Source organism: Bufo gargarizans, chromosome 1 (genome assembly GCF_014858855.1).
Source record: "Bufo gargarizans isolate SCDJY-AF-19 chromosome 1, ASM1485885v1, whole genome shotgun sequence".
Taxonomy (NCBI): Eukaryota; Metazoa; Chordata; class Amphibia; order Anura; family Bufonidae; genus Bufo; species Bufo gargarizans.
In genome coordinates this window covers 184,775,901-184,793,258 of record NC_058080.1, presented here as the reverse complement: position 1 = coordinate 184,793,258, position 17,358 = coordinate 184,775,901, and the positions used below count along the sequence as shown (strand labels likewise).

The 17,358-nt window shown below is 42.5% G+C and overlaps 1 protein-coding gene across 2 annotated transcripts in view; it reads left to right on the top strand.

The window, feature by feature from the left end:
• Positions 1 to 17,358, top strand: part of ARHGAP10 (Rho GTPase activating protein 10) — a 353,126-nt gene that overhangs the window by 175,688 nt on the left and 160,080 nt on the right. For both annotated transcript variants that reach the window (XM_044300373.1, XM_044300381.1), the window contains exons 15-16: positions 5,505 to 5,592; positions 8,668 to 8,726. In XM_044300373.1, coding sequence (XP_044156308.1) covers positions 5,505 to 5,592; positions 8,668 to 8,726 — 147 coding nt within the window. The remainder of the gene's footprint in view (positions 1 to 5,504; positions 5,593 to 8,667; positions 8,727 to 17,358) is intronic.

Sequence of the window (17,358 nt, the reverse complement as noted above, 5' to 3'; positions counted from 1 at the left end):
CTTTGTGACCTTTAGTTAACTGCTCCTTGGGAGCCTTTTCAAGCCGGATGAGCATCAACAACTGTTGTTCTGAGATCCTCAGATATCACTTTTGTTGGTACCATGATAAACTTCAATAAACATGTTGAAGATTGATTGATAGATGCCTGTGCTTTAAATAAAACCGGTCGCCCACTCACACCTGATCATCAATCTGTCATCCATTTATTGACCACCTGACTCCTAATTTTACTTTTGAAATGATCTGCTTATCCTAAAGCTACACATGACACTAACAGACATATGATATTGAATTATTGTCCTCAATAAATAATACGAAACTTGCAATAAAAAGAGTCTCTCCACTTCGCCCACTTTATCTGACTTCTGTGTCATAAGTGGAACTGCAGCTTCAAAAAAATATGACGCTCATTCTGAACACCATTTTTCTCAAAGTATTTACACCAGACAACCGTCAAAAATACATTGATAAATTTGCTTCCCTTCTATTGCAAAGCTGCCTGCAACCACCAATAGGGGGAGCTCACTGCATAGGAGTTTATACAGTTATCATTTACTGGAATGGCAGCTGAAATAACCATGCATAATAATTAGAATTAAGTACCCCCAATTAGTGGCTCCATGAAAATAGAGTGTTTTCTTGTCCGGTAAAAAAGAATAAGGCTGGGTTCACACGGGCGTGTCTGGATGCGTCCCGGTGTATTGCGGCAAACCCGCGCAATTAGGTACGCAATTGCTGTCAGTTTTGACTGCGATTACGTTCCGATGGTTAATCTTTATCGCACGGGTGCAATGTGTTTTGCACGCGCGTGATAAAAAAACGACTGTGGTATCCAGACCTGAACTTCTTCACAGAAGTTCAGGTTTGGGTTCGGTGTTGTGTATATGTTATTATTTTCCCTTATAACATGGTTATAAGGGAATATAGTAGCATTCTGAATACAGAATGCTTAGTAGGTGATCAATTGAGAGTAAAAAATAATAATAATTTAACTCGCCTTCTCCTCTTGATCGCGTAGTTCCCGGTCTCTTCTTTACTTCTTTAATGATGAGCTGTCGGCTAAAGGATGGACCATGTGATTGGAGCATGTGATCTGACGTCACCACAGGTCCTTTAGCCGACAGCTCATCATTAAAGAAGTAAAGAAGAGACTGGGAACTACGCGATCAAGAGGAGAAGGTGAGTTAATTTTTTATTTATTTTTTTAACCCTCAGTTGATCACCTACTAAGCATTCTGTATTCAGAATGCTATTATTTTCCCTTATAACCATGTTATAAGGGAAAATAATACAGTGAATAGACTGTCACCTAGCAACCATGCGTGAAAAATCGAACCGCATCCGCACTTGCTTGCGGATGCTTACGATTTTCACTCAGCCCCATTCACTTCTATGGGGCCTGTCCTGCGCTAAAAACGCAGAATATAGAGCATGCTGTGATTTTCAAGCATTGCAGAAGTGATGCGTAAAAATTCGCTCATGTACACAGCCCCATTGAAATGAATGGTGCCGGATTCAGTGCGGGTGCAATGCGTTCACCTCCCGCATTGCACCCGCGCGGAAATCTCGCCCGTGTGAACTCAGCCTAATGAGTTCAGTAAAGGCCCCCTAGCATTTGCGTGGTCTATCACCATTAAATGTATGCCACTGACCCTGCTCTGTACTAAAAAGGGGCAAGAACCCCTAAACACCTGTCTAAGGATGGATCTTTTCCTTTTGGTGAAGACTCTGGTTTGGCTTTTTTCAAGACTCTCAAAAGGGGTTAGACATTGAATTACGGGGGGGGGGGGGGGTTACCTATATGGAGCACGACTAGAAAGACCATTTTCTTCCTCCTAATGGAGAGGTAATGTGCAGAAGAAATGGCTTAATAATTCAGTTCTGCTGCACCTTTAACTTTCTAGTTTTGGTGTGTCCTAAGTATTTTTTTTGTCAGTGCAAGTCTGACTTTGAGGGATTCATTGGTATTCTGTGAAGCTTGTTACAAGCAGGCTGTGCTCCAGGTCCATGCGTGCTCCATCTGTGCTGATAACACAGTGTTCTTTGGCACGGGAGACTGGAGGAAACCAGAGAGCGAATTCATTTCATTACCCTGGACATTATGAGAATGACAAATTGTTTGTATATCACACGCTGCAATCAATTCAGTGCTGCATCTAAGAGTCCTCCTGTAATTGTTATAAACAGTCACTTGACTTGTAATGATTAAACATCAACTTTAGACCTTGTATATTATTAATAGCTGTCAACATGTCTTTGACTAATATTACTACTTTCTGCCCTTTCATTGGTAGAGTTGAAAAAAAAAAGTTATATACACCAAATGCATCTCTAAAAATATTGACTTCACTTAAGGTTATTCTGGCATGTATTCTAGATTTACACTATAGTACGGTATAATTAGTAGAGCTGCATTTGTTATATACATACTTGTCATTTTACTTTGTATTAAAATATATAGCTGTTATTTGCCTTAAATTAATTGCATAGAGGAAAAATATTACCAGTTTGTAATCTGTACAGATGTAGAAAAGTCTTAACTTTACTGCTCTGGTGAGTTACACTGCTCTTACTGTTGGAATAGCTGCTCTATGCAGATGCCATAGAATGCTGTTTCATGATATGTTAAGGTCTCATGCATGTGGCTGTATTTTCCAAGTCAGATCTGCATTTTTGCAGATTGTACATGGACCCATTCGTTCATATGGCTCTGCAAAAAAAATAAAGCACATGGCTGTCGGCACCCGTGTATCCGTTCTGCAAATTATAGAACATGTCTTATTCTTGTCCATATTGTGGACAAGAATAGTAATTTCTATTAATGGGAGTGAGAAAAATGCAGATTGCTCACGAAAAGTGTATTTTGCAGATCCGTGATTTGCTGACCGCAATATGGACAGTCGTGTGCAGGAGGCCTAATACTGTAGCATGATGACAGTCAGTAAAGATAGACTTTGCTAAATCTGTGTATAGGCTATACTGTACAGTATATATAGATATGGTAGATCTTTTTTACACGTTTTTGGTCATATTGCTGTAAATGTCACCACACCATATTTTTCGTCCTGTAAGACACACCTGGGTTTTAGAAGAGGAAAATAAGATATATATATATTTTTTTTTAATCAGACCTCAGATCAGACCCCCAATCAAACCTCCAATGTTAATCAGATATCAGTTCAGACCACCCCCAATGTTAATTAGACTTCAGCTCAGACTCTCAATCAAGCCTCAGATCAGACCCCCAATATTAATTAGATTGCAGCTCAGACTCCGAAACAGACCTCAGAACTGACCCCAATGTTAATTATACCCTACTAATGACCCCCAATCAGACCTCATATCAGACCCCCAATGTTAATCAATCCTCAGATCAGACCTCCAATGTTAATTAGACCGCCAAACAGACCTCAGATCTGACCCCCAATGTTCATTAGTCCCCAGCAATGACCCCCAATCAGACCTCGGAGCAAAACCCCCATTGTTAGTCAGACCTTAGATCAGACAAAAATATTGAAAATAAATGAACTTACCTCTTCTTATCCAGACGATACCACTGCTTCTGAGATCCAGCGTTGTTCCTGCCGCACTTTGCTGTGACCTAAACATGGCAGAGCATGAGGTCACAGAGTGCGCCTATGTCCTCACACTGTATGTAGGATACAATACAGCATGTGGTGCCTGCAGGAGAAGACCAGGGAGCGGTGAGTACAGAGCCAGCACAAACAGCGATGTATTCACCACTCCCTGGTCCTGGAGGGGGGGGGGGGGGTGTCTTATAGTGAGAGAAGTATGGTGATGAAAACAATGTACTGGCACTGGTACCAAAAGTATGTTCCATGGCCAGATCTCTGGGAAAATGAAGCTCTTTTTATTTTTACTTTTGCTTTTCCTTTACTTTCATACTTTATTGAGGGCCAGTGGCAGGGAATTCCACAACTAAAGCAGGAGATTTTATATATGACTTGTGGGGGTGTAGCTCCTCAGCACAACCTAACATAACACAGAGGCGTTATTAAAAGGCAGACCATGCACTGAATATATGAATACTAATGAGCTGCATCTGCAGATAATGACAGTTCATATATCGCTTGATTTTCATACTGGAGAACTATAGTTATTGCGGGTGTGTTTCACTGTTATGATATAGCTATTGAGCAAGAATTGAAAGTTATTCACTCTTGGAATAAGTAACTGCACCTTTTTCTGCCTTTGCGGTTGGTGAAATGTATTCAGATCACACCTGTATGGGCATAGGGTTTCACCAAATTGATCAGAGACTGAATTAATTTTAAAACTTTTTATTATTATTATCATAACCCCCACAACCCCATTGAATGCCTGTTATGTACTCCCCCCTCGACCACTCTTTTAAACCAGGTTACTTGGGTGCAGTGTTTTACAAATATCCCATTATTACAGTTCTTGATTGCTAATTTAAACCCATCTCTAACGTAGGATAAATAGGTAAGAACATGAAATAGGACCTTAATAGGGTTTCTATAAAGTTCATGTAAATCCATTAAACATGATTTATTTTATACTTTAATGTCAGATCCAGTGATTTTTTTTTTTTACTTTAAAACCCGTTCTAGAAAATTGCTTCACAAAGAATAAACCAAAAGAATATATCCAAATTAAATTAATTCAGAAATTGCCTTTAGGAGTTGTCCTGCCATTTATATTGATGATTAGGGATGAGGGAATCGACTTCGGATGCTTCATCCAAAGTCGAGACGCATAAAACTTTGTTAGAATACTGTACCGAGCGCTCCGTACAGTATTAGAATGTATTGGCTCCGATGAGCCAGAGTCATTATTGGTGGTACCTTGGAACCGAACCAGAGTTCGGTACAAGTTTATTTTTTTTTGCAGTAGAAATTAATTTACGAAGTTATTACCCGCAGTCACGCGAGACTTCTTGAAGTAATAACTTCAGCTCATCGGAGCCAATACATTCTAATACTGTAGGGAGCGCTCGCTCCGTACAGTCTTTTAACAAAGTTTTATGCGAATCGACTTGGGATGAAGCATCCAAAGTCGATTAGCTCATCCCTATTGATGACAGTCAAGATAGGTCATCAATATCTGATCAACAGGGTCAGACACCCAGCACCATTGCTGATCAGCTGTTTGAAGAGGTGGAGATTCTCCATGCGAGCGCCGTTTCCTGTTCATTAAACTGCCCGTTGTCTCCTGGGGAGCGGTGGTGTAATTACTAGTACTTGCTCCATTCAGGTGCACCTACAAAATTTCCAAGATGATGGTTAGTATAATGAACAGGAAGCGGCGCTCGCATTGGCTTGGTGCCTCCTCTTCAAACAGCTGATCAGTGGGGGTACCAGGTGTCGAACCCCACCAATCTGATATTGATGACCTATACTGACGATAAGCCATCAATATACTGTAAATAGCAGGACAACCTCTTTATATATTTTACATTTTAGTCATTTGGTCATCTTGTTGGTAGATGATAAATCTGTTTATTGCTTTCTCCCTGGAGATGTGAAGACTGGCTGTGATGTTGATTTGAGTGCTGCTGAAGAATGGGAAGTCAAGACCATCACCAGTGCTTTAAAACTGTACTTGAGGTAAGTGCACTAATGCAGTTTTAGTGCATATTCCCTGTTGGAGTTAACATGGGTATATAATGGCACTGGAAGATAATGGCCACAATTCATAGCAATATTTCCTTTACTTGTGTTTCTGAATGTCTTCATAAATTGACTATTCACATCTGTTGTGCTGTATTTCTCAATGTGTTGTACATTAAAGGGAGTCTGTCTACTCCGCCAAGCCCTGTGAAGTACAGTACTACATGAATAGTACTGCTACCCCTGACTCCATATTCAACCCCTTTCCTTCAATCTGCCTCTACCTGCATGTTATCAAAAATAAGGTCCTTTGTGACTTAGTGGTAATCTCCCAATATGTACTGCCTAAAGGACAAATAGTTTGCTCATAGCAATCAGTGATGCAGCTTGCATGTTATTCACTAATGTAACTGTAGCTGCTGAGGCACTGCTTCTCCCTCTGCCTCTCATCTCCCTTGCATATGCTGACTATGGGTGCATTCACACGACCGTATAAATGGATCCGTTCCGCAAATTTGCGGAACGGGGCCGGACCCATTCATTTCAACGGGGCCGCAAAAGATGCGGAAAACACACCGTGTGCTGTCCGCATCCGTTGTTCCGTTCCGTGGCCCCTCAGAAAAGATAGAGCATGTCCTATTCTTGTCCGCGGTCAAGCTTAGGCATTCTCTATATAGTGCTGGCCATGTGCGGTCCACAAATTGTGGAACACACACGGCCGGTATCCGTGTTTTGCGGAGCCGCAATTTACGGACCGCAAAGCACTTACGGTCGTGTGAATGCACCCTAACAAGCTGTTTCTTGCCCATAGCAACCAATCACATCATAGTTTTCATTTTTTGCCAATAACTACCAATTACAGCACAGCGTTTCTTTTACTACAGCACCTCTTACAATACTCTAGACCATGGGTGCACAACCTGCGACCCCGGGGCCACATGCGGCCCTTGATATTCTGTGCGGCCCCCAACCATCTAATAACAGACATGTATGTCTATGTCTTGCGGCTGCTCACATGTATTTTTCCCATTAGATAGGAGTCCCAGAACTGTAACCAGACATTAATGGTAAATACCATATGTTCAATCGGCCATAAATACAGTTTTTTCAGTTGTTATAATACCCCTTTAAATTTTAATTTTGGCCCTCGTCATTGGTTCAGTCTGGCAATGTGGCCCCCGACCAGGAAACGTTGTGCACCCCTGCTCTAGACCTATGTTTACCGACCGGTGGCTCCCCAGCTGTTGCAAAGCTACAACTCCCATTATGCCATGACCTGCAGCCATCAGCGCATGATTGTAGTTGTAGTTTTTCAACAGCTGGAGGGCCACAGTCTCCCTTATTTTAAGAAGCAGTGATATAAAATGAAAGCTGTACTGTGAGTGGGCTGCTATGGGCAACAAACAGTTTGTCTTTTAGGCAGCACATGTAGGGAAATTACCACTCTGAATCACAAAGGACCTTATTTTCTGACAACATGCACGAAAAAGCAGACCGAAAACTGTGCTATGATTGGTTCTGTGGACAAAAATGAAAGCCGTGATTTCTAGCTATGGGCAGTAATAGTTTGTCTTTTATAAGCAGACTGAAATGCAGGGGAGGTGAGAGGTAGAATGAGAAGCAGTGTATCAGCAGTTATGTTAGTGTATAGTGTATGCACACAACAGCAAAAGCACATTACTTACTTACTAAGGGTACTTTCACACTAGCGTTATTCTTTTCCGGCATAGAGTTCCGTCCTAGGAGCTCAATACCGGAAAAGAACTGATCAGTTGTATCCCTATGCATCCTGAATGGAGAGAAATCAGTTCAAGATATCTTCAGTTCAGTCACTGAACAGCGTTTTGGACGGAGGAAAAACCGCAGCATGCTGCTGTATTGTCTCCGCCCAAAATTCCGGATCCGGCATTAATTTACATTGAAATGTGTTAGTGCTGGATCCGGCTGGATGGTAAAAATGTGAAAAAATAGAAACTGATCCGTTTGTCAGTATGACAAATGGAGAGACGGATCTGTTCTTGCAATGCATTTGTGAGACGGATCTGCATCCGGATCAGTCTTAAATGCTGTCCGTTTGCATGCAGACTGCCTGATCCGGCAGGCAGTTCCGGCAACGGAACTGCTTGCCGGCTCACTCTGCCGCAAGTGTGAAAGTAGCCTTAGCACCTGCTTACATTCTCCATTCTCTTCGTAAATGTGTCTAGTTTCAGTCCCTTCTTTTGCTCCAATTAAGGAAACAATTTAGGGTTTTTGACATTAATTTGTTGGCAGCCGCAAGTGGGTGAAGCTGTGGGATGGTGACACCCACTAGAACAGCGAGACTAGGGAGGCACAGGGACGTCACCATGGTTTCACATCACCCAACTGAATACATGGAATACAGCGACTTAAACTAAAAGGAAAATGAAATGAAGGCACTGCCCTCATTGTTAAGTCTGAAAAAGCAAGTTTATAATAAAAGAAAAAAAATATCACCACAGTGCATCTGTAATATCTTCTGACAGAGTGCACAACATGACACGAAACAGTTAAAAGGTGTCATTTCCTTGAGTGAGATTGAAGAGAATCTGTAAGAAATCAACATTGGGTGACAGAGGCTGTATACCATTGTAATGCCATCTAACCATTCTTCCCATGGTCGGATCACATTGGTGGGCATGTTATAGAGCCCTTTCTTTGTGGTATCAGCGATCACTTGTACCTCTATTGTAGACTGTAATAGAACAAGATAGCCAATGTGTGTTTTTAAAATGTAACTTTGTAATCACCTTCCTAAACACACGTTTACACAGGGCCCATGACAAATACAGGCTGGAGAGGTCAAGTAAAGCTACTTGTGAAAACTTCTCTCTTAAATCTGTTGTCAAGAGTTCTGGTAAAAGCACATTACATTTCTGTAATTAGTGGTTTATGTAACTTTTTCGAGATGCCTGACATTTAAGGTGAATGAGCACTTGCAGTAATAAATGTACTAATTGTGCTGCAGCAATATGTAGAAATGTTGCATAACCAGTATATATTAAATTAGCTTGACAGGGTTTGTTTTAACTTTGAGCTGTCCTTGGATTTCAGGAGCCTGCCAGAACCACTGATGACATACGAGCTGCATGAACAGTTCATCAATCCTGCCAGTAAATATGCACTTTCTCTAGTTTTTGTTTGTTCCTTATCAGTAAGCCCTATGAACAAGCTGATAAAGCCCATATTAAATAGATTATGTTGTAGATCTATGTATGTTATAGTGTATGTGCTTAAATCTCTCTCTCTATAAATATATACGGTATATATATACACACACCCACACCATATTTATATCCATAACATACAGAAAAACAAAAGAAAATGGTCCTGCAATTTAACCTTTTGATTAACTGCCCATTAAAGGGAATCTGTCACGTCACCCTGATTTTGGACTATTATCCACAGTAATACATGTGTAGAACTGCAGTCCTCTGTTCCCCCACTGTCAGCACTCAGAGCTGCACTGACTGGAATGCACAGTCCGGACTGCTGCTCTGTTCTAGCATAATGGAGAGGACTCGTGTGTGCGTGGTCACAAGGAGAGCAGAGCTGTAGGAAAATAATAAATAGTGATCCGGACTCCATATCTGCAGCACTACTCATGTATTACTGTAGATAGTGGTCCAAAATCAGGGTGATGTACCTTCGTTCCGCGGCCCTGCAAAAAACAAAATAGAACATGTCCTTTCCTTGTTTGTATCATGGACAAGGATAGGACTGGTTTATTGAGTTGCTGGACTTTCCATTCCTCAAAGTGCGGAACGCACACGGCCAGTATCCGCGTTTTGCTGATCCGCAAAACATGGTATGGCTGTGTAGATAAGGCAGTAATGTCAGTTATCTGATATATGGGGCTATTATACCTACCTTTTACTTATTGTTACTTATGATGATGTTTTTATTATCTTACACAAATCTTATTTTGCTATGGGGCCTGTGGGGATTCGCTCTGGTAGACAGGATACGCGGATGCAGTACAGAGGCACCAACCCGTTCTTAAATCAAACAGTTCTGTGTATATTAACACTCTTGGCAAGTTCATAAACAAAAAGTCACCTTCAACAAAAAAAGTCACCTTTTGGTTTTGGTGTTAGTTTACACCCAGCTGGCAGTTCTGCCTCAAAGACTCCATGAACAGACTTTAGGTGGCCTGTATCCCCTCACACTGGTCTCAGGCCTCCAAGCCCAGCACAAGCCTCAGATCCAAATACAGAGATCCTTTCTGCTGAACCCAGCTGTCTTTTAAAGGCAGCTAGGTGTTGTCAGAACCCGGACCGGCACATAGGTCCATTCCGGTGTTTGACCCCCACCTGCCCGCTAATCAGTCCAGCAGCACACACTGGAAGGAGAAAACCTGCCTCCCCATACAACTCCCTTTACTGTGTCACAGGCCCTATGAATTATAGTTACACCCCTGCTAAATAGTCATTTATTTTTTATTTAATTTTTATATGAACATTTGAGTTAGACTTTTAACCACAAACATGAATTTCTATGCTTTTTTTTTTTTTTTATTAAATTTTCACAGTATTCCATGTGTCTACTTTGAGAAGATATGAGTGTAGGGAGGGGTACAATATGTTGGTTTTTAATAATTCTGGATTGATTTACCTTTTTGACATCCAGGGCAATTTTCAGAGTTAGATCCTTCTGTATGAGGCACAGTTTAATAAATTGAGAGGAGGTAAAACAATATGAAAGAGCTGCCATTTATAATAATAATAATAATAAAAAAAATTGACTCTGTCACGAGACATTTCTTTACACTCAATTGGCCCCTCCTTGATGCAGAAGCAAGCTTTTGGAAGGTGTTTGCTTTTCTTTACAGCCTTCCATAGGGTCCCTTGCCATGAGATAAGATTGTCCAAATCTGCCGGTATTGATGGCATCAATAATGTTTATAGAGACTTCCCGACTGTCCCATGACATTTTACCAGATTGGGATTTCAAGCTTGTTTGATTTCAAAAGACATTCTTTATTTCAATGGGAATGACATGCAGCTGCCTAAACATTGCTAAAAGTATACAACCTATTTTAAGCCCTCAAATTTGATGTTTTAAATAAGAATGCAGAGTAGATGTAAAAGCAAAAAGATCATGTTTCTGAATATACATTTTGTATCTATCTCAGTTGATTGGATCCAGTGAAATTATTTACACATAGTAGTTAGTTACACTTTTACATAACTCGCCATGTGTCTAGGGCTGAAACGATTACTCAATTGAATCGAGTAAGGCTATTTTCACACTGACGTTTTGGCTTTCCGTTTCTGAGATCCGTTCAGGGCTCTCACAAGCGGTACAAAACGGCTTTTGCCCTAATGCATTCTGAATGGAATAGGATTAGCTCAGAATGCATCAGTTTGCCTCAGTTCCGTCTCCATTCCGCTGATGAAACTGAGCCAAACTGATCCGTTCTGACACACACTCTAAGTCAGGTATCCTCAAACTGCGGCCCTCCAGCTGTTGACAAACTACAACTTTCAGCATGCCCAAAACGCCTACAGGTATCAGCCTACAGTAGGGCATTGTGGGAGTTGTAGTTTTACAACAGCTGGAGGGCTGCAGTTTGAGGATGTCTGATCTAAGTCAACGGGGACGGATCAGTTTTCACTGACACAATATGACACAATAGAAAACAGATCCGTCCCCCATTGACTTTCAATGGTGTTCAAGACGGATCTGCCTTGGGTATGTTAAAGATAATACAAACGGATCCGTTCTGAACGGATCAATCTGTGCAGATCTATGACGGATTTGCACAAAATGCGAGTGTGAAAGTAGCCTTATTCGACACACACACTTTTTTTTGCATCGAGGATTCGTTTGGTAAGCACTGGCACTTGGGGGTGGGGGGGCAAGCTGATGGCACTTGGGGGGGGGCAAGCTGATGGCACTTGGGGGGGGCAAGCTGATGCCACTTGGGGAGGGGCAAGCTGATGCCACTTGGGGGAGGGGCAAGCTGATGCCACTTGGGGGAGGGGCAAGCTGATGCCACTTGGGGGAGGGGCAAGCTGATGCCACTTGGGGGAGGGGCAAGCTGATGCCACTTGGGGGAGGGGCAAGCTGATGCCACTTGGGGGAGGGGCAAGCTGATGCCACTTCGGGGAGGGGCAAGCTAATGCCACTTGGGGGAGGGGCAAGCTGATGCCACTTGGTGGAGGAGCAAGCTGATGCCACTTGGGGGAGGGGCAATGTGATGGCACTGGGGATAGTGGAGCTGATGGCACTGGGGGAAACTGATGCACTTGAGCTAATTGCACAGGGGGGAACGAAGGGTGTTGGGGAATGATGGCAGGGGGTCTAATGAGTTTTTATAAAGGAAAACAGTCTATTAATTTATTTTTTCTTATTAGAGTACTCGATTAATCGTAAAAATAATCGATAGAATACTCGATTGCTAAAATAATCGTTTACTGCGGCCCTACATGTGTCTGTACTAGGTGCTTTCTAACCAAATACATTTTTTTTCACAAAGTATAATGGTATGTGGCTTAGCATTATCTAGAAACAGATGGCCAATAGCCAATGAGGGAAAATCATTTTGCATTGTTACAGCAAATATACAGGAGATAGGCACTAAAGAGTATCAGGCATGCAAATATGCAAAGTCCTGAGCAGAATTCAAATGAACTGTGACATTATAAACTGAAGTAAAAAGTCCCACAACATTGAAACATACCTCAAGGAAATGTAGTAGGTTACCAGAAATAATGGCATATCTTTCTGTGGACTGACTTGATGTAAATTTTTAGGGAAAATAATTGGAAAGTGAAAATCAAATGCTTTTTACATAATTCTAGACAGTCCCTTTAACCCCTTTAGGACACAGCCATATTTCACCTTAACCGCTTGCCGCCACGCTAACGCCGAAAGGCGTCATCGCGGCGGCTCTCCCAGATCACACTAACGCCAATAGGCGTCATCTCGCGAGACGCGAGATTTCCTGTGAACGCGCGCACACAGGCGCGCGCGCTCACAGGAACGGAAGGTAAGCGAGTGGATCTCCAGCCTGCCAGCGGCGATCGTTCGCTGGCAGGCTGGAGATGTGATTTTTTTAACCCCTAACAGGTATATTAGACGCTGTTTTGATAACAGCGTCTAATATACCTGCTACCTGGTCCTCTGGTGGTCCCTTTTGTTTGGATCGACCACCAGAGGACACAGGTAGGTCAGTAAAGTAGCACCAAACACCACTACACTACACTACACCCCCCTCTGTCACTTATTAACCCTTTATGAACCACTGATCACCCCATATAGACTCCCTGATCACCCCCCTGTCATTGATCACCCCCTGTCATTGATCACCCCCCTGTAAGGCTCCATTCAGAGGTCCGTATGATTTTTACGGATCCACGGATACATGGATCGGATCCGCAAAACGCATACGGACGTCTGAATGGAGCCTTACAGAGGGGTGATCAATGACAATGGGGTGATCACGCATATAGACTTCCTGATCACTTCCCTGTCATTGATCACCCCCCTGTGAGGCTCCATTCAGACGTCCGTATGATTTTTACGGATCCACTGATACATGGATCGGATCCACAAAACACATGCGGACGTCTGAATGGAGCCTTACAGGGGGGTGATCAATGACAGAGGAGTGATCACCCATATAGACTCCCTGATCACCCCCTTGTCATTGATCACCCCCCTGTAAGGCTCCATTCAGACGTCCGTATGATTTTTACGGATCCACGGATACATGGATCGGATCCGCAAAACGCATACGGACGTCTGAATGGAGCCTTACAGGGGGGTGATCAATGACAATGGGGTGATCACGCATATAGACTTCCTGATCACTTCCCTGTCATTGATCACCCCCTTGTCATTGATCACCCCCCTGTAAGGCTCCATTCAGACGTCCGTATGATTTTTACGGATCCACTGATACATGGATCGGATCCGCAAAACACATGCGGACGTCTGAATGGAGCCTTACAGGGGGGTGATCAATGACAGTGGAGTGATCACCCATATAGACTCCCTGATCACCTCCGTCATTGATCACCCCCCTGTAAGGCTCCATTCAGACATCCGTATGATTTTCACGGATACATGGATCGGATCCGCAAAACACATACGGACGTCTGAATGGAGCCTTACAGGGGGGTGATCAATGACTGGGGGGTGATCACCCATATAGACTTCCTGATCACCCCCTGTCATTGATCACCCCCCTGTAAGGCTCCATTCAGATGTCCGTATGATTTTTACGGATACATGGATCGGATCCGCAAAACACATACGGACGTCTGAATGGAGCCTTACAGGGGGGTGATCAGGGAGTCTATATGGGATGATCACCCCCCTGTAAGGCTCCATTCAGACGTCTGTATGTGTTTTACGGATCCACGCATCTATGGATCGGATCCGCAAAACACATACGGACGTCTGAATGGAGCCTTACAGGGGGGTGATCACCCCATATACACTCCCTGATCACCCCCCTGTCATTGATCACCCCCCTGTAAGGCTCCATTCAGACGTCTGCATGTGTTTTACGGATCCACGCATCTATGGATCGGATCCGCAAAACGCATACGGACGTCTGAATGGAGCCTTACAGGGGGGTGATCACCTCATATACACTCCCTGATCACCCCCTGTCATTGATCACCCCCCTGTCATTGATCACCCCCCTGTAAGGCTCCATTCAGACGCCCATATGTGTTTTACGGATCCACGCATCGGATCCGCAAAACGCATACGGACGTCTGAATGGAGCCTTACAGGGGGGTGATCAATGACAGGGGGGTGATCACCCCATATACACTCCCTGATCACCCCCCTGTCATTGATCACCCCCATGTAAGGCTCCATTCAGACGTCCGTATGTGTTTTGCGGTTCCGATCCATGTATCCGTGGATCCGTAAAAAACATATAGACGTCTGAATGGAGCCTTTCAGAGGGGTGATCAGTGACAGGGGGGTGATCAGTGACAGGGGGGTGATCACCCCATATACACTCCCTGATCACCCCCCTGTCATTGATCGCCCCCCTGTCATTGATCACCCCCCCTGTAAGGCTCCATTCAGAATTTTTTTTGGCCCAAGTTAGCGGAAATATTTTTTATTTTATTTTTTCTTACAAAGTCTCATATTCCACTAACTTGTGTCAAAAAATAAAATCTCACATGAACCCCTCACGGAATCCAAATGCGTAACATTTTTTAGACATTTATATTCCAGACTTCTTCTCACGCTTTAGGGCCCCTAAAAAGCCAGGGCAGTATAAATACCCCACATGTGACCCCACTTCGGAAAGAAGACACCCCAAGGTATTCCGTGAGGGGCATATTGAGTCCATGAAAGATTTAAATTTTTGTCCCAAGTTAGCGGAAAGGGAGACTTTGTGAGAAAAAAAAACCAAAAAAAAAATTTCCACTAACTTGTGCCCCAAAAAGAAAATTCTATGAACTCGCCATGCCCCTCATTGAATACCTTGGGGTGTCTTCTTTCCAAAATGGGGTCACATGTGGGGTATTTATACTGCCCTGGAATTTTAGGGGCCCGAAACCGTGAGAAGAAGTCTGGGATCCAAACGTCTAAAAATGCCCCCCTAAAAGGAATTTGGGCCCCTTTGCGCATCTAGGCTGCAAAAAAGTGTCACACATCTGGTATCGCCGTACTCAGGAGAAGTTGGGCAATGTGTTTTGGGGTGTCATTTTACATATACCCATGCTGGGTGAGATAAATATCTTGGTCAAATGCCAACTTTGTATAAAAAAATGGGAAAAGTTGTCTTTTGCAGAGATATTTCTCTCACCCAGCATGGGTATATGTAAAATGACACCCCAAAACACATTCCCCAACTTCTCCTGAGTACGGCGATACCAGATGTGTGTCACTTTTTTGCCGCCAAGGTGGGCAAAGGGGCACACATTCCAAAGAGCACCTTTAGGATTTCACCGGCCATTTTTTACACATTTTGATTGCAAAGTACTTCTCACACATTAGGGCCCCTAAATTGCCAGGGCAGTATAACTACCCCACAAGTGACCCCATTTTGGAAAGAAGACACCCCAAGGTATTCCGTGAGGGGCATGGCGAGTTCCTAGAATTTTTTTTTTTTGTCACAAGTTAGCGGAAAATTATGATTTTTATTTTTTTATTTTTTTTTCTTACAAAGTCTCAGATTCCACTAACTTGTGACAAAAAATAAAAAATTCCAGGAATTTGCCATGCCCCTCACGGAATACCTTGGGGTGTCTTCTTTCCAAAATGGGGTCACTTGTGGGGTAGTTATACTGCCCTGGCAATTTAGGGGCCCTAATGTGTGCGAAGTAGTTTGAAATCAAAATCTGTAAAAAATGGCCGGTGAAATCCTAAAGGTGCTCTTTGGAATGTGTGCCCCTTTGCCCACCTAAGCTGCAAAAAAGTGTCACACATCTGGTATCGCCGTACTCAGGAGAAGTTGGGCAATGTGTTTTGGGGTGTCATTTTACATATACCCATGCTGGGTGAGAAAAATATCTTGGTCAAATGCCAACTTTGTATAAAAAAATGGGAAAAGTTGTCTTTTGCCAAGATATTTCTCTCACCCAGCATGGGTATATGTAAAATGACACCTAAAAAACACATTCCCGAACTTTTCCCGAGTACGGCGATACCAGATGTGTGTCACTTTTTTGCCGCCTAGGTGGGCAAAGGGGCACATATTCCAAAGTGCACCTTTCGGATTTCACAGGCCATTTTTTACACATTTTGATTTCAAACTACTAACCACACATTAGGGCCCCTAGAATGCCAGGGCAGTATAACTACCCCACAAGTGACCCCATTTTGGAAAGAAGACACCCCAAGGTATTTCGTGATGGGCATAGTGAGTTCATGGAAGTTTTTATTTTTTGTCACAAGTTAGTGGAATATGAGACTTTGTAAGAAAAAAATAAATAAATAAATCATCATTTTCCGCTAACTTGTGACAAAAAATAAAAAGTTCTATGAACTCACTATGCCCATCAGCGAATACCTTAGGGTGTCTACTTTCCGAAATGGGGTCATTTGTGGGGTGTTTGTACTGTCTGGGCATTGTAGAACCTCAGGAATCATGACAGGTGCTCAGAAAGTCAGAGCTGCTTCAAAAAGCGGAAATTCACATTTTTGTACCATAGTTTGTAAACGCTATAACTTTTACCCAAACCATTTTTTTTTTACCCAAACATTTTTTTTTTATCAAAGACATGTAGAACAATAAATTTAGCGAAAAATTTATATATGGATGTCGTTTTTTTTGCAAAATTTTACAACTGAAAGTGAAAAATGTCATTTTTTTGCAAAAAAATCGTTAAATTTCGATTAATAACAAAAAAAGTAAAAATGTCAGCAGCAATGAAATACCACCAAATGAAAGCTCCATTAGTGAGAAGAAAAGGAGGTAAAATTAATTTGAGTGGTAAGTTGCATGACCGAGCAATAAACCGCTAAAGTTGTGGAGTGCCGATTTGTAAAAAAGGGCCTGGTCACTAGGGGGGTATAAACCTGTGGTCCTTAAGTGGTTAAGGACCAGGTCATTTTTTGCAAATCTGACCAGTGTCACTTTAAGTGGTGATAACTTTAAAACACTTTGACTTATCCAGGCCATTCTGAGATAGTTTTTTCGTCACATATTGTACTTCATGACACTGGTAAAATCAAGTTAAAAAAAATGTATTTTTATTTATAAAAAAATACAAAATTTACCAAACATTTGTAAAAAATTGCAAATTTCCAAGTTTCAATTTCCCT